General features: G+C 46.1%; 1 protein-coding gene across 3 annotated transcripts in view; it reads left to right on the forward strand.

The window, feature by feature from the left end:
- LOC309618892 (heparan sulfate glucosamine 3-O-sulfotransferase 3B1) overlaps positions 1-15,260 on the forward strand; it is a 48,616-nt gene extending 33,356 nt beyond the window's left edge. For all 3 annotated transcript variants that reach the window (XM_082373363.1, XM_082373364.1, XM_082373365.1), the window contains one exon: positions 6,147-15,260. In XM_082373363.1, coding sequence (XP_082229489.1) covers positions 6,147-6,812 — 666 coding nt within the window. In that variant the 3' untranslated portion in view covers positions 6,813-15,260. The remainder of the gene's footprint in view (positions 1-6,146) is intronic.
- The last annotated feature ends 3,407 nt before the right edge of the window (positions 15,261-18,667 follow it).

The raw sequence follows: 18,667 nt of genomic DNA on the forward strand, positions 1-18,667 counted from the left end.
TTCAGGTTACAGCACAGTGACTAGCTTATACATATATCTATATCTATCTATCTATATTCTTTTTCAGATTCTTTTCCCTTATAGGTTATTACAAAATATTGAGTAGAGTTCCCTGTGCTCTGCACTAGGTCCTTGTTGGTTATCTATTTTATTTATAATAGTGTGCATATGTGGGGTATTTCTGTAACCAAGCAAGAGGTCATTCTCCCCCCAGGAGAGGGAAACAGGGGGCCGGATGTTTCCCTAACTCTTCCTAGTTTTCCTCAATCCAAGGGGGAGATGGGCCCACCCCAACCCAATGTGGCTTGCAGCTTGTCCCCTCTCTGAAGTTCAAGTTCATTCACTTCCATCATCTGCTTTGTGTCAACATCTTGGCATCTGTTCGGCTGTAGTGCATTGGGTTACACCCATTTCAATAACCTTCCTCTTTATTGTGGTGTAATTGGCCAGTTCAAACAATAAGTTCACTTGCTGGACCCTGGGAGGAGGTGTGCCATCTGAAGAAAGAAAATAAGCAGAAAAAGAAAATTAGGGCAACCTTTGCTACTGGAGAACATCAGAATTACAGGGCTTTTAGAACTTCTCTGGTTCATTCAAAGTTCCTACGCATTTAGGCCCGAAGGTTTGTTTTTAAGAGTCTGCTCCCAGCAGTAACACATCAGAGCCCCATCGAGACTTGGGATGATCAGCTGTAAAGGATGGGCTTCTGCAAAGCCCGTGACAGTCAGTCCTCCGTGGGAGGCTGACTCCACAGGTCACCTCTCAGCCGCTCCTGAGTCTGGCGAAGCCCCGGTACAGGTCAGCGCGGACCTGGGGCTGAGATTCTAAATCCTCACACCTGACTCTGGACATACTCCGTGTCCACCTGCCACAAGATTAGGAAAGAGGAAAATGGCCCAGTGGTCGTTTTGACATCAAGTTTCATTGGAGTTTTTAAAAATAAAGAGAACTTAGTTTTGTTTTAAGCCCTGAGTTTGACAAAGGCATAAATCAGATAATTTGGGACTTGTACTATTCTTCACCTATTTGTTTTTTATCTTTCTTCTGTTTATATTGATATTATCTAACTTTGGACGATGAAAGAGTTAGATGCATCTTTTAGTCTCTTATGCACACGGGTAGAGTCAACCTTACGTTTCTTCTACTTCCTTCAGTTTGCCTCATTTTGTTTTACTGGGAGCCCAATTTGTGTTCGATAATTAACTCTGTAGTGTGTATGTGTGTGGTGTGTGTGTGTATCTCTATGTGTATGCACACATGCATGTATTTAGGGGCAACAAACATCCTTTCCTTTATTTGCATTGAACCTGACTGTATTTTGTTTCTTCTGTTTGTTACATTCCTCCTCTGTGGTTTGTAGATCCCGGGGCGTCACCGTCACTCACTCTGGGGCGTGGTCTGCTTTCAGCGGTGAGGGTATGACTCCGAGTTCTCTAGACTTCACTCCAGGCCTTTGACTCAAATCATGCCTTGGATTAGCAGAACAACTTTTGTTCTGTCCACCGGATTGTTTTCTCGATTTTTTTTCACCATGGGGGTCTCTGTCCCCAGCCAGCACCCCCAGTAGGTGCACATGGCATCAGCAGAATAAGTGGCTGAAGCGCACGGCAGCTGCCAGGTCCACAGGTGCCCCAGGGGACGATTTCCGGTCTGGCTGCAGGTTGGCATCATTGGAGAGACTCCCGCGACGGGACCCCACCCACACAGGCCTGATTCGGTGGGTCTGGGGCTGGGCCCAGGCGTCCAATTCCTGGCACCCTTGGCATCCAGCGTGAATCTGGCCGCCACTGAGAGGCACATCACTCTCCTGTGAATTTCATGAAACACGTTGAAAGCCTGAAACGCCCCCTGCAAACCCACCAGTTTCCCAAGTTCCTGCTCCGTGGCCCAGCTCTTTGAGGGCCCCGGTGCTCCCGGAAGGTCACCGGGCTGGTCATCCCCAGGCCTGAATGTCGTGAGGGTCACCCGACACCTCTGCTCAGTATCTCCTCGGCTTGTCCCGAGGGAAGCTTCTGGTGGGTGTGAGCATGCGTCTTCTTGAGACTTGCACCCCACTGTCTTCACAAGCACCCATGGGGGACGTGCCAGGTGTTGAAGAGGTGTCCCTTCCCGCCTGCGTGGTGGAAGAGGGGAGGAGGGGGCTGGGGGACGGTGCTGGCAGAAGGAGCTGCTGCCACCGTCCTGACCTCGCAGCCCCTTCCCATGCAGTTACCGCGGGCGTGTGTTACCCTGAGATATCCATTGTTTCGAAATCTGACTGATCTTTGAACAATCACGATGGTAGGCGTGTGATTCTGGCTCTGGAATACCTATTATTAAGATGCTAGTCTCTGAATGAGAAGAAGAAATACAGGTTCTCTCTTTAGAGAGAGGACAGGTGTGTGGCTCTTTGTAAATTTCATCACAGTAAGAAAAACAAAGAAGGCTGGGGCGGCGGTTGTGACGAGGGGCGTCAGAGGACCTGACTCTGGGTCTCAGCTCTCGGCCTGGAGGCCGGGGACCCTCCCCGCCAGCCCCAGCTCCTTCCTCAGTAAGCTGGGGCCTGGCAATGCCTCCTCAAAGGCTTGTGCGAGGGATTAGATCAGATGGTGTGTGTGAGAGTTTCTCTGGGAGCCCCAGAGCGCCGCATGATTATTAGCTGTGACTGTCAGTTTGGGAAACTGGCTTTCCTGGTGAGCTGCTCAGTTAAGCTGCAGCCTCCCTGCTGGCTCAGGAGACCAGCCTGGGGCTGGAGCCGCCTCTGGAGGGATGGGCGCGCAGGGTCCACGTGCGGGGGTCACCCTCGGCCACGTCCTGTCTTCTCCGAGCCACTGCTCTGCTCCGAGAGGTCCTGAGTGTTGGGACAGGAGAGCCCGGCCAGTGAAGGGCGGGGAGGCGGAAGCTGGGCCCAGGAAGTGAATGGTAAGGGCTTTGCTCTGGGACTAGGTGGCGGGCGTGGGAGAAGAGCTGATAAGGCGAGAAAGGGGACTTGCCTGTAACCGCCCGGAAGGTTCTGCCAGGAGCTCTCCGCACACTTCTCGGGCCGTGCTGTGTTCCCCGCTGGATGGGCCCACAGGGCTATGCTGGGGAGATGCCCAGCTCTGTCTGAGCCCAGGGCCTGGGTAGGGGAGGAAAAATAATTTTCCCTCCACCCTTCTAGAGCTGAGACCCCTCACTCCCTGTAATAAAAGACAGTCAACACAGGAAGAACAAACAAGTTTAAGACAGGCAACACAAGAAGAACAAACAAGTTTAAGAACATGTGTACCTCCTGTGTATGTGGGAGATACCCAGGAAACCTGAGCAGCTCGTAGAAATGGCCCAAGCCGCCATCTTAAACGCCATCTCCAGCTGAAGACAAAACAAGATTTTGGAGGGGGGAGGCCAGTTCTGGGAGGTGGTGGGGAAAAGCCCAGTAGATAAGGGTACAGTTGTTAGGCAGATTTAACTCCGGATACGAGTTTCTAGAGACGTACCTGTTCTTCTCTTCCTGGTACACAGAGGAAGACACTCTTACATTTCCCTTATACATGTACACTTCTCTTACTAAAGGGTAACTTTTACTGGTTTTCAGAGCTTTTCTACGTCTGCTATTTCTTAAAAATAATCAGCCTAAAATAACCCTTATGCCAAAGAGACATATTTCGGGTGGCGTATTCGGCTCCCTTCCCCCCCGCCACGGAAGTGCCCCCGGAAACCGGCAGAAGGGGTTCGGAAGGCACCTGCCGAAATGATGGAGAACCCCATGGTGCACTCACCCACCAGCTCCTCGGCGTCTGCACCAAGTACGCCCCGAGGAGAGTGACCGTGGAGCCTGCGGTGGTCGGGGGCTGAGGCTTGGTGTCAGCAATTTCCCCGGCTGTTATTTGATAATCAGAGAAAGTCTGAGTGCTTTCTGACATATGTGTGCAAACTCTGGACCATCCTGGGGAGGCGGGGTCCCTTGGAGCTGGTACCCCAGGATGGCGAGGGTGACCGGTGGGTGGTCCAACCCAAGAATCTGCCCACGGCTCAGGGATCCTTTGTTTATGGCCGAGGGGGCTGTGCCTTTGGACCGGAGGACGGTGAGAATTTCCCATCCTTTTCTGCTAGTCCTGGTACGCGCTTTCTTATTTGGCCATTTTGTCCCATGACCACCAGGCCCTTGTTTCAGGACGTTGAGGGGACGCAGGCTGCAAAAGTTCAGAGATGGTTCTGGAGCCCAGGTAGGCTGAGAGCCACGTCCGCTGTTCCTGCAGCTTTGCCGCTCCCGGGGGCCGTCCCCGTGTCCCCTCTGTGGGGTAGATCCGAGGGAGTGACCAGTCTCCGTGTGCAGACCTTGCTTCCTTACACCCTTTCCCGGACGCTGTCAACAGAAGGGAATTGACAGCATTTCCTTGGCACCCAGGCTTGGTCACAAGGAGTGTCACAGGCCTCCCAGGAACCCTGGGGGGTGGGCATCATCCTTTATCTCACGGATCAAATGAGAAAACTGAGGCATGGACAAGTGAGGGGCACATCCCTCAATCAAGGGGGTGCTGAGACTCAGACCAGAGGCTGGACTTCGGCGCCCACGCCAGGTCAGACGGACCCTCTGAAGACAGACCCCAAACCCACTCCATCTGCCCTGGCCCTGGAGAACTTGGTGGGTTGGGTTTCCTTCAGTCATAGCCGTATAGCACTTGGATGCTGAATATTAAACCCTTTCTTGTAGACTCAGTCTAGGTGCAAATGGCTGAACACTGGAAACAACTCGGACTTGAGCAAACTCGACCTGCTTTTGAGTGAAATGCAAAATAAGTTGAGAGCCGGGCCCCTCTTTAATCCTTCATCACATTAGCCTGATGACATGGCTATGTTCGTCTAAGTGGTTAATGGGCAAAGTGGGTCAATCCAGCTTTAGCTTAAGCCGGGGGCAGCCGTAGGGCTGCAAGGCAGTCCTTCGGGGAGAAGCCTGCTTCCTCTAACTTGCTATGAAGGAGGAACCCGTTGCCCTTTCTGCCGCTTGCAATAGAGTTTATATCGTCTTTTCTATAAATGTCTCCCTAGAGGGATTTTGGTCTCAGTAGATTAGGGATGGCTTGAAGCTGGAAGTTCAGAATGTCCTACTGAGAGGTAAATATCTGGTCAAAAATGATGTGGAAATTGTCTTTCCAATTCCTGGGCCCAGGTTGGAATCAATCAGAAATCTCTATCCCATAGCCAATGGAAGATTGTACATCTGTGACCGCTACTTAGTGTCCGATTAGGTAACACATCTCCTTCTGATGTACACACACCAACGTGTACACACGCATGCTCAGCGTGGTCCTACTGTGTGCTGTAAACTGTGTACTGAACACGGTCATAATGATCATAATAATGGAGTAGTAGCCGCAGCTAGTGAATATCGAATATATAACGTATGCCAGGCACGTTCAAAGCATATCGTGATCATTAATTGTCTTAATCCTCATTAAACTCCCATAAGGTTGGTATTATCATCTCTATTCTTACAGCTGAGGAGAGAGGGCCAGAAAGTAAGTTGCTGAAAATGAGACAGCTTATGAGTGACCGAGCTGGGATTTGAACCCAAGCGGTCTGATGTCCAAGCCCACGGTGCTTAAATGTTAAGCTAAATGCTTCCATTTTACAAACCCCGCAACAACCGAATGCAATGGGTGGAAATCATTCCCGTTTCACATATTCGGATGCTGAAACTCAGGGAGCAAATCAGGTGCAGTCTTACATCGTTGATTCCTGTGATTTTTAGTGCTAATCACCACACAGAACTGCTTTTTGGTCCAAATATCATGTCCTATCTTTCCTGTAGGTTATAGCAGTTTTGCCTACATGGTTATGTTTAAATTATGCTAAGATAGATATCATACAAGTCTCCCTGCCTATGCCAGGCACTTTTCTAAGCTGTTGAGGTATATTAATACGTTTAATCATCACAACAACCATAGGAGATGGTAGTATTATTATTTCCCGTTAAGTGCATCCACGAGGAACCAGGGGTGCACAGCCTTGCGTCTGTGCGACTTCTCCGCGATCACGGTCACACGTCTAATAAGTGGAGCGGTCGGTACCTCAACTCAGGCTCCGGGTCTGTAAGACCCCCCCCTCTCCCGGGAAGGAGCTCGCGGTGGCAATCAGGGGAAGGCGCTCAGTCTTCAGGCTCTAACGTGCCTTTCTGCTCCGCCCAGGGACCTGATGCCGAGGACCCTGGAGGGGCAGATCACCATGGAGAAGACGCCCAGCTACTTCGTGACGCGCGAGGCGCCCGCGCGCATCTCGGCCATGTCCAAGGACACCAAGCTCCTGGTGGTGGTGCGGGACCCGGTGACCAGGGCCGTCTCGGACTACACGCAGACGCTGTCCAAGCGGCCCGACATCCCCAGCTTCGAGAGCCTGGCCTTCAGGAACCGGACGGCGGGCCTCGTGGACCGGGCGTGGAGCGCCATCCAGATCGGCCTGTACGCCGAGCACCTGGAGCGCTGGCTGCGCCACTTCCCCGCCCGGCAGCTGCTCTTCGTGAGCGGCGAGCGGCTGGTGCGCGACCCGGCTGGCGAGCTGGGCCGCGTGCAGGACTTCCTGGGCCTCAAGCGCATCATCTCCGACAAGCACTTCTACTTCAACCAGACCAAGGGCTTCCCCTGCCTCAAGAAGGCCGAGGGCAGCGGCCGCCCTCACTGCCTGGGCAAGACCAAGGGCAGACCCCACCCCGAGATCGACGGCCAGGTCCTGCGGCGGCTGCGCGACTTCTACCGGCCCTTCAACCGCAAGTTCTACCAGATGACGGGCCACGACTTCGGCTGGGACTGATCAGACCCTCCCGCCCCCATCCCCCGCCTCCCCTACCCGGGGCTTAGGAAATATTGAGAGAGATTATATGTATGTAAAATGTACAGAAATCTATTTTATAATAATTTATTTTTAATTCATAAGCAATTAATTCACTAAGCTGCCTAGCCACGCTCTTTAGAGAGTCACATAATCTGTTAACATTCCAAAGTGTTTCTAATATTTTCTTCTTGTCTTCACAATGGATGGTGCTTCCTTTTTTTTTTTTTTTTTTCTTTCTTTCTACCCATTGTATTTAAAAAGAAGAAAAGCACAACTTGAGATTTTTGTTGTTACGGGTATGCAGCCTTCGATCGCTGTCTGGAGGCACTTGCGCACCTCCTCATATGGAAGCTTCAATCTCCCTTCCTGCCTGGGCACCTCTGGGAGCTCTGGGCCGCCAGACCTTCGCATAGCAGCTTTCTCGCTGACGTGCTGACACATCCAAGGGCGTAGACTCCAAACCAATTATCAGTCCCCACTTCTGCAGGTCCCGTGTGTGAGATGCTCGGCTGCTGCTTTAGAAATAAAGACGATCCCTTCTAATTTGCATGCGAGTGCATCGTGTTCCGTTCTCCAGGCAGACGGTTCTGCTTTGACACACCAAAGAATCCCCTAGGCCAGCAGAGCCACCGGATCGAACCAAGGGTGCCGGGTGTCGAGACCTGCAGGGGTCAGGTTCATCCCACGCCATCTGAGTCTACCAAGGTGCCACTAGGTGCGGAGCCAGCCCCTGTTTGGTGTCTGGAACTCCCCTTCCTGGAATTCCTAGCTCATCTCAGACAACACGCTCTGTAGCCAACAGCCAAACAGCGAGAACCAGGAGAGGCTCTTGTAAAAAGAGACTGGGAACGCTGGCCCGTGTTGCCTGCAAGCGCTCGAGCCTGTGCCGCTGTCCCTTGTTTTAGGCAGGCCCTGGCAGAAGGGGTGCCAGCACTGTGGCTGCTGGCGCAGAATGTCCTCCCCTACCTCTCTGTGGAGGGGGCAGAGAAGGGGTCATTTGTGATGACCAGCTAGTGGCAGTTGGGTAACCGTATAGCAATATCAAAGAACTGTCATTTGTGTTCTACTTTCACTAAGGAACATATGGGAAGATATTGTCAAAATGGTTGGGTTGTGATATTTACAAAGGACACTTTGGTATGTTCTATGGGATAACTCGCTCGCCAGTGAAACAAAACACTGGTCTTTACGGGATGTCTTCTCGATAATCTGGTCTGTCTTTGCCCACAAGTTTTAGCCCCGACGTAGCTAGTTCGTGCTTAGCTGCAAAGCTAAGGTATAGGAGGATGGGCACGGGGACGTGGAGGCGGGAGCTCTGTGCATTCCTGAGATGCTGTGTGCATTTCATAGCTTTGTTACTGCTCTACCAAGCCGTGTAGAACCTGCACTTAGGGGAACGCCCATAATCATGGCATGGCTCTTCCCTCTTGCTGCTTGGGTGTCAAAGACATCTTCATGAGGGTGCTAATTGATCGTGCATTTCTCCAATCAGAAGGCTCATTAGAAATAAAACTGGGAACACCTCTTTTCCGTTACAGCATAACATCGCTCAAAGTCAAAGCCAGCCCACATCTGCCACCCGATCCGGCCCTGTCCGCTTTCCGTCTACTCTCATGCTCTGACATTGTGTGTGATGTCAACTTGCAAAAAAAGTTCAGAGAAGGGTTTGCCACAAAGCAGCGGGGAAATGCATATGAACTTTTCCTTCCCCTCCAGGTCCCTGCTTGTCTTTCTAAGCTGGACCATTTTCGATTAAGTTGTTTATTCCCTGCCTTAAAACTGAAACAGGAAATCCTCAGAGAGAAGGAGGGTCATTTAGTCATGAACACTGAAGTGAGTCAAGATTCTATTCTGGGTCAAATCCTTGAATCCAAACAGATGGCGATAATTAACACTGAAGGACTAGAGCGAGTTTTTCTGTGGAAGACAAATAAATCAGACTTCCTGTGCATCTCTTCCGAGGAGTCTGACGGCTTACGGTTCCTGACGGCTCCTGACTCAGCGTCGGCCCCAAGGTTACACCCCCATCGCGTGATACTTATTACAGGGCACACGTGTCTTCCTCCTGGAGAAGTTGGGCGATACATAAAATTAGGCCTTGACTTTCTTCCTGTTCTAGCCATCTGCACGACCACCGACTTAACCTTTTAGCTGCTAGAAGACAAACACCATTTCTGGTTTGGCAATTTGTCCTAACACGTTTTGGGTTTCTTCCGGATTATAGGAAAAGCTCTGATATTCATGGGGTACTTGATTCCGCTCAGTTTGTTTAAAAACAAACAAAAAGGTTAACAAAAAATTTGGAGGTTGTTATTGTTCCTGTCGAGCCCATGCTGTCTTTGAGGTGTTCGTACTTGGTAAGTGGTACCTGGAAGGGTGTTTAGGTGTAGTGACTGCATGATAAACGTTTAATTGGAAGATGAAGGAAGAGAAGTTGTCTTCTTCATGGGATCCTCCTATGAAGTCATTCTGAGTGACAGGTACATTATAGGCCTTTGGAGAAACACAGTTTCAGATCCTACCAGGATATTTTCATGAGAAAGGAAAATGGAAGGTTCCGCTAAACTAGAAACACATAGTGTCTAAAATGCTGACATGGAAGTCAATGTCCTTTTTCTTTTTAGTTGATCAAGAAAGATGGTCAGTAAAACTTCAAGGTGTGGTTAGATTTTTTTTTTCACTTTTGTAACATTAATTTATGACTGAGTTTCATTCAGCCCAGTAACCTGGAATACTGCAAATTCTAGCAGTGTGTCCTCTATAACCTGGATGTTAGAATAACCAATATGTACAAAAAGAAAAAAAAAATTAAATCAAATATTTTGTCCTATGTATAACACAAATTAATTTTACACAGAGAAAGATGTTTCTAGGAAAAATGAAATTCTGGTAATTCATACTATTTCTTTTTATGAACAAATAAAATATATTTTACCAACTTGTGGGTAATTCTGTGTTTTATTATATGATGTGGATGGGCAAGGGGATGGTGTTTGATTGAATAACTAATCACATGCACGCACACGCACACAAAGGTATTCCAAAGGCACGCTGATCTTTCGTATTTTAAAAGATTTTGATCCAAAATCCAAATAGTCTGCAAGTATTTGGGGTAGATTTTTTGTAAATGACTCTGAAGGCTGCAAGATCAGTGAGCGAGCTCCTGCCCCCTGGAGACTGTCCATGGGACCCCAAGAACGCCATGTGCTACAACTTCAGTGCCTCAGGGTCTGGCCAGGGTGGGTGTGAGGGGCTGTCATGCGTGGGCATGTGTCACAATATGGGTGCCATGTAGCAGGGCACTATTGCCTGGTGATTTGGGGAAAGGTAGCTTTCCCTTCTCACATTGTCAGAGTATTCTCACGCCAGTCATTTGGAGTTCCTTGTCTTTGGGATGGAGTGGAAAAGGGTTTGGACAAGAGGGCATTTCCGTATCTGTTTTCTCTTGACATAGCACACCACCTGCACCGTTATGGATTATTATTTACTACTTTAAACATATGATTCATTCTTCTACTTAATTTTTTTTCAATTTTCAATTGAGATTTATTTTCATTTGGTACACCTCTGGTTGCGTTCTAAAATAGCCGACACTAAGTTGATACATTAAGGCTCAAACCCAAGAGTTCTGACTTCTTTTTTTTCTTTTTTATAAACCACTTCATTGAGGTGAGATTGGCATACAAAAAGTGTACATATTTAGTGTATCCCACTGGATGAGTTTGGTAATAATTATACACCCATGAAACCAATGCCACCATCCATGCCATAAACATATGCATCACCTTCAAAAGTTTCCTCCCACCATTCTTATTTACTTTTTTTGTGGTAAGAACATTTTACACAAGATCCACCCACTCAGCAAATTTTTAAGTATTCAACATAGTATTGTTAACTATAGACACTGTGGTGTATAGTAGGTGTCTAGGACTTAATTCATTTTATATAACTGAAACTTTTATTCAATTTAAAAAGGAAACATATTACAGTTTTAGGTGAATAGCCATTACCTCTTGCCATAAAGAGGAGGTAATAATAAAAAACGTAGATACAGTGAAAACAAAGAGACGCTAGTAATCTCTAGTTATATATAACTCAAGCCACGCTGGCCATAAGCTATTCACTGCTCCCGGCAAAGGTCACTCCTGTTGAAGACTAGCACTCACCTGAGATGTGCATCTTGCCATGAAGACTGGAAGAGACTTGAAGAGGAAATGATTGCTCATGCTTTTTGGTGTTGAGTCCAGCCTAGCATTTTGGAAAGGTAGTGAAAAGAATGCCCCTCCAAATAGGAAGATCCCTGCTCGTCAGTCCAGAGACAAGTCTCTTGTTAACACCTGGTTTTCAGAAGCCTGCAGTTTATAGAACTTGTTCCTTCAAACCTAGGAGTATGCCACTAGGTGATATATGTGTGGGCCTTGAGTGCTGACCTGACTTTGCACCTCACCCCATCAGTTTTTTGCTTTTTCTACAGAAAGGTAATAAAGTGGACCTAAAATCTACTCATTAACCTGATGGCACAGTTTAGAGCAGTATTTCTCAAGCTTGGGCAAATATTCGAATGACTGAGAGAGGTCTTAAAAATTACTGAAGTTCTAACACACCTTAGACCAATTACATTAGAATCTCTAGGGGATGAGGCCCCGACTCTGGTGTATTTAAAAAGCTCCCCAAGCATGGACCTTGAGGGCATTACGCTTAGTGAAATAAGTCAGACAGAGAAAGACAAATATTGTGTCATCTCACATATATGTGGAATCTAAAAATGGCAAACGCAGAGGAACAGAGCAGAATGCTGGTTGCCAGGGGCTGGGGGATGGTGGAAATGGGGAGATATTGGTCAAAGGGTACAAACTTCCAGTTATAAGTGAAAAGTTTGGGTATCGGGGACTTCCCTGGTGGTCCAGTGGCTAAGGGTCCGTGCTTCCACTGCAGGGGGCACGGGTTCAATCCCTGGTCAGGGGAACTAAGATCCCGCATGCCACGCAGCGTGGCCAAAAAATAGAAAAAAAAAAGTTTGGGTATCTAACATATAGCACAGTGATTATAGCTTATAATACTGTACTGTGTATTTGAATGTTGCTGAGAAAGCAGATCTTAAACGTTCTTACCACAGAAAAAGAAATGGTAAATACGGCACAGGATAGAGGTGGTAGCTAATACAACGGTGGTCATCAATTTGCAATTTATTTTATTTTATTAATTTTTATTTATTTATTTTTTGGCCGTGCCACACTGCATGACATTCAGGATCTTAGTTCCCCGACCAGGGATTGAACCTGTGCCCCCTGCAGTGGAAACGCAGAGTCCTAACCACTGGACTGCCAGGGAAGTCCCTAATTTGCAGTTTATAAACATATCCAATCAAGATGTTGTACACCTTAAACTTACACCATGTTAAGTGTCAATTATATTTCAGTAAAGCTGAAAAAATTAAAAAATAAAATGAAATTAAATAGAAAGCTCCCCAAGTGATTTTTTAAAAAAATTATTTATTTATTTATTATTTTTTATTTTTGGCTGTGTTGGGTCTTCGTTTCTGTGCGAGGGCTTTCTCTAGTTGCGGCGAGCGGGGGCCACTCTTCATCGCAGTGCGCGGGCCTCTTCACTGTCGCAGCCTCTCCCGTTGTGGAGCACAGGCTCCAGACGTGCAGGCTCAGTAGTTGTGGCTCACGGGCCCAGTTGCTCCGCGGCATGTGGGATCTTCCCAGACCAGGGCTCGAACCCGTGTCCCCTGCATTGGCAGGCAGGTTCTCAACCACTGCGCCACCAGGGAAGCCCTCCCCAAGTGATTTTAACATGTAGCCAAGATTGAGAGCCTTGGTTCTCCAAGTGTGTGTCCTGGGCCATGTCAGCATCCCCTGAGAAGCCGATAGACATGTAAATCCTCAGGCCCCATCTCAGACCTACTGAGTCAGAAACTCCGCATTTCAGAAGCTTTCCAGATGATTCTGATTCCTACTAAAGGTTGAGAACCACCGTGTTAGGGCATAGACTTCATTTCCTTTTAAAACTGGAGAGCTTGGATTTCTATTCAGGTACCTTTTCCCCTGTCCCATGATCTTTACCAAGTCCATTACTAAGCAGTCACCCCTTATAACTCTGGGTCTCCTTTAAGGGAATGTCGATCTCACAGCATTGCAAACAGTGGCCATGGCTGTCTGGCTTCCCTCACTCTGCCGCGTCCTATTTTGTTGGGCAGCCCCCAAGCTATCATCGCTAACATGTTCCTGAAACTGCCTAAAAGTAGGTTGATAGACTTATATATCATAAGGGATTTTAAAAAGAGAGCTAGAATCCTTTAAAGCCCTAATGCAACTTCCCTTCTCGATTCAATGTTCAATAATGTATTTCCAGCACTCTGTATAGGATCCATAATTATTTCTCCTATCCTTCACAGCTGAATACACAACTGACTCCCTGAAGGGCACTGATGGGCCATTCAAGGTGGAAGATTCCCCCGGGGGTCACGTTCTCAGTTATGAAAAGCTCATCTAAACCGACAGTGCCCATCACTATCATCTAGTTTTACTTTTTCATTCCCACTCTTGTTTATTATTACTGGGGGTGAAAGATGATAAAGTACTCACGAGATAGCACAAGATCTGCTGTAGTAACATATCTGTGGGCTCAAGCCTGCATTCCTCCTTTGAGAGCTTGGGATAGTCTGTTCCCATCCAACAGTCTGTTTTCTGGGAACTGAAAGGGGTTTGAGGTCCCCAGGGCGTAGTGTCCTGAGAAAGGTGAGTAGAACGCACTGATGAGCCTTCCTTCAGCCTTCATACTTGTGCAGGTGCTAGAGGCTCTTTTATATCTTTACAAAGATAAAGATGAAGCTGTTATCATTCTTCCATGGAATCCTGGCCTCAAAACATCTAGACCTTGTGTGCTTTCTCTTTTGATATATTTAGCAGAAGGAGGAGCAATGGAGGACACCACATCTCCATGGGAAGCAGTCAACAACAGAAGACTCTGGAAATTCTTGGGAAGGGGAGTCGTCTGACGGGAGGGAAGTTCAGAGACTTGTTTGGGATACGCTATTCTGTGTGACTTGAAGCAAGAAGAAGCTGGGGGCAGAGATGAGTTCATTCATTCAGTAAATATTTACTGAGTGCCTACCACTGCTCGGGACACAACCTAAATAAGACACATGTCCTGCCTCAAGTAATTCCTGGGGGAGGCGAAGATGCAACGCAGTGTGACAAGGGGGCCATGAGGAGGAGCTGTGGGAAAGCAGGACATCGGGGACCAGCCTGATTGGGGGTGGGGGAAGGGAAGGGTCAAACCCATCCATCCGGTAGGATGCAGCCAGGTGATTGGCTGGAGGGTGGCCGGGAGGCAGAGGGAGAGAATCATGGCAAAGATCTAGATGGGTAGGAATCCGGCCAGTTGGGAACTGCAGGCTGATCAGTGGGGCCGTGCATGGAGTGTGTGGGAGAGGGGCGAGAGGGTTCCGGAGGGGCCAGCAGAAGATGGTACTGCAGGCAAGTTCACCGCAGTCCCGCTGCCTCTGAGCCGCAGAGCCACAGGTTCCTCCAGCCGGCTGCCTACCTGACACCTATTTGGACGTCTCCCTGAGCATCTCAGATAAAAACATGCCCCCAGCTAAACTCTAGGTTCTCCTTCCTAAATCTCCCCTCATCTCGCCTGCTCAAAAGCAAAAATAGTGCATCCCTGGGGCCGAGAGCTGCTCCCTCCTTCGTGGCCAGCTCACCGGATAGACCCCGTTCCTGGCTCTGCTCTCGCCCATGGCCTTGTGGGTTGGCCTACTTTGAAGCTCTCCTACAGATTAGGAAATCCTTTCAAACTTCTCATGGGCCATTAACATCTTTCCTTCTTTCAGGGTGTTCTTTGAATGGACTGCCCTGTTTTGGAGGCAAGAAACATAAATACGTCCCTGAAAAAATAAATTTTGACTTCAAGAGTTTGTAAAATCCAATTCTTTATCATCTTGATCATCTCCAGTCCCTAAGTTGGTGAAATAACATTTCAAAACTGTCATAAAGAAAAAAAAAAAAGGTCCGGATACACAGTGATTGATTTGAAGGGCCTGACAGCTCTAGTACTTAGCTTGGAATTTATGAATCAAAAGCTTTAAAACTTAACCCAAGAAAGTTTTTTTAAGTACTACTATTTCCACCTAATTAAGGACTGTCATACAAATATGATTTATTTACAGTTATCATTCATGTATAGTGTAGAATTATCCAAGTTTTAAAAAAAATTTCTAATGACTTTTGTGCATTAACTCAATCAAGAGACTTTATTAAAATATTATCTTTCCCCACCTGGATAAAGAAATTAATGCCTACTTATTACGTGAAATTTAGAAACGATAGAAAAATATAATGAGAACATAAAAATCACTTGATTCCTACCACCTGGAGTTAAGCGTGGTGAACACCTAAAGGATCATATATTCAACTTTTTCTGTGCATAGTTGTATATAAATTTATGTGTGTATAACATAAAGACAATAAAAATATATAATTTTGTATCCTGCTTTATTTATTCAACAGAAAATTTGTACTCATTAAACATGCTCCTAACAATATGCATTATTAGAAAACATAATTTTTAGTGACCTCAAAGTAGTCCATCTTATGGATGTATCATAATTTGCCTTTTTCCTGTTATTGGAATTTGTGCCTGTTTCTAATTTTTTACTATTATAAATAACGCTTCAATGAAAATTTTGTACATAAATACTTATCCATTTTGGATTATTTCCTTAGTCTAGATATGAACAGGATTAGTAAGTGAATACAGAATCAAAGGTTATGACCTTTATAAAGACTTCAAAGAATTGCTTTCTCTCTTTTTTAGCCATAGTTATATGGGAAAAATGGTTCTTCTGCAGTATCAGGTGGAAAAGAGTAAGATGTGAAATTGTATCTTCATCGTTACCTCAGTTATTTAAAACACATTAAAATATGTGTCATACAAGAAGAATATATTGTAGTGATTGCCTCTGAGTAGTGAATTATTTCACTCACTTCTTTAGACTCTTAAACTTTTTTGTGGACCGTCTTTCTGCCCCCCGCCCCCCATGACATATTTTTACGGGCCACCAATAGTACCCTGTGTTCACCTCTATCCGTGCACTGCTTTCTCTTATTTTAAATTCTTGATTTACTTTTTTTCTTTCTTTTTTCAAGATGGTTATTTTTATAAATGAAAGGTATGCACGCCAATGAATTCTTCAAGGCTTCTAACCTAAATGAAGCCCCCCTGAGTCACCTGCCTCTTTCCACGCCTCAGAAAGCATTCCGTTTCAACTCGTTTGGTGGATTTTTTTACATTGTATTCTCCTTCAAATTCTTCTGATGACAGATTACTCCACGATCGAAGTTTATTAGTAGACACACAATTAGTGCTGAAGCCTTAAAGTTTTCTTCACAATATTCATGTCAAAATAAAGGTTCAAGTTAAGTTAAAATGAGCTTTCCTCAAGCTGGATGCACAGACAGGATTAGATCAATCCATGATTCAGAACCATTTAATTTTAAAGAGAAAAGTACTAAATTATAAGTACAATTACAATTACTTAAGTTATATGTAATTACTAAAGAGTTTTAAAGCATACTGCCTTTTAAAAGGTTTTAATTAATAAGTTTATTCAGAATATATTTATTGATGACCAACGATATTCTGACAGTGGGGGATTGAGATGTGGTCCTTGACCTCATGCAGGTGACACTCTGTTGAGAGGTAAAATGATTCTGGTACCCATTCTGGTGTGTGGTGTGGGTTTTCCAGCACCACCAAGGAGATGGCATCATGTCCACAGGTGAGGGCTCAGTCCTATTAGACTGTCCTACCTCTCGCTCCAGATGCCAATCACAAGTCCAGGTTGTCCCCTGGGCTTCTGACCAACGGGCTAGAAATGGGAGGTTCCCACAAACCCCCTCCTTGGATTCACTTAAATGGCTGGAGCAGCTCACAGAACTCAGAGAAGGATTTTACTTACTAAATTTCCTGTTTATTATAAAAGGATATCGTTTCCCATAGGAACTGCCGGATGGAAGAGAGGCACAGGGCAAGACATGGGGAAAGAATACATGTGTGGGATTAGCGCCCTTATAAAGGAGACGCCACAGAGCTGCTCGGCCCTTCCACCAGGTGAGGACACAGCAAGAAATCCATGACTTGGAAGAGGGCCCTCTCCTGATCACACTGGCACCCTGATCTCAAACTTCCAGCTCCAGAACTTTGAGAAATAAATTTCTGTTGTTTAAAAGCTACCCAGGCTGTGGTATTTTGTTATAGCTGCCCGAATGGACCCAGACAGCCTGTCAGTTGCACCACCGGAGACACTCACCTGGTCCCTGGAAGCATTGAGTTTCTAAGCCCTAGTGTGGAGGTGTGTGCTTAAACATTCTTTTTAAAAAAATTAGTGGTAAAATATACATAAAATTTACCATTTTAATCATTTTAAAGTGTATGTTCAGGGGTATTAAATTCATTCACTTTGTTGTGCAACATCACCACCATCCATCTCCAGAACTTTTCTCATCTTCCTAAACTGAAACTCTGTCCCCATTAAACACTAATTCCCCATCCCCTTCTCCCCTGGCCCTTGGCAACCTCCAACCAACTTTCTGTCTCTATGGATTGGACTCCTCTAGGGACCTTGTAAAGTGGAATCATACAGTATGTGTCCTTTTATGACTAGCTTACCTTGCTTAGCACTCATCCTCCAAGTTTATCCATGTTGAAGCAAGTTAAAATCTTCTTCTTTCATTGGCAGAATAGTATTCCATTGTGTATATGGACCACATTTTGTTGATCCATTCATCTGTCGATGGACACTGGGGTAGCTTCCACATTTTGCCCACTATGAACATGGGAGTGAAATATCTGAGTCCCTGCTTTCAATTCTTTAGGGTATCTACCCTTAAATATTCTCCTGCGTAAGTTCACATAGGGAAATTTACCCCCCCGGGGTTTGTATGCATGTTTGGCTCCCAGCTTGTAGGTACAGGCTAACACAAGGATCTTTTCTCCTAATGAATCTCAAGGGTGCACCCTATTACAAGCTACAGGGCAGTAACGGGAACAGAATTTCACGGTTGATCTCCACCGCCTCCCCGCTAAATGGTTGTAAAAATGGGGGAGTGTGTGGGTGAGAGATTATTGTTATTTTAATTATTTTTGAGTCTTGAGAAATTAATCAGTGTCCCAGTGATTGTTTACATTTGGCCATATAAGAACTGATCCCAGCTCAGCTGGCTTGTCCAGCTGTTCACAGATGTTGAAATCTAGGAGGCTCATGAAAAGGGGTGCTGAAGGTATTTTCCTAATGATGTGTAACTAGTCAAAAATGACCTATGTGATTCCTACCCCAAATTTAGTTTAATCCATGACCTTTCTTTGCTCAGAAAGGAGGGAGATCAAAAATATACTGTGACTACTGTAGTCCTTTGAAAATGGTGGCTTTCTTCCTGGATGAAATGGTTATTTCCATTACCAGGAAAAATATGGCTACAATACTATGGCCTGGATTTGGGGGGGACCTGCTTTATTTAGTAATACAAATAACTTATACATAGCATCAAATCATTCTATGAAAACGAGAGGCAATTTTGTCCTTAAATTTCTTTGTATTGATTCTGTTTACCACAGGCTTGTTTATATTAATAATTTCACACTGTTTGTGAGAAAAGGATTTGCCAGACACTGTTAATCCCAAACCAGGCACAGTGAGAATTTATTTGCTCGTCCATCTAATCAACAAATATTTACTGAAAACCAACTGTGAGCCAAGTGTCTCCATTGGGCTCACTTCAGAGCAGAGCCTGAGGCAAGGACGCAGTGCAGGTGGTTTATCTGTGAGGTCACCCCCGGAAGTGGGAGTGGGGGAGAGGCAGGCAGTGAAAGG

Source organism: Balaenoptera borealis (assembly GCF_965194805.1).
Source record: "Balaenoptera borealis genome assembly, chromosome: 20".
NCBI lineage: Eukaryota > Metazoa > Chordata > Mammalia > Artiodactyla > Balaenopteridae > Balaenoptera > Balaenoptera borealis.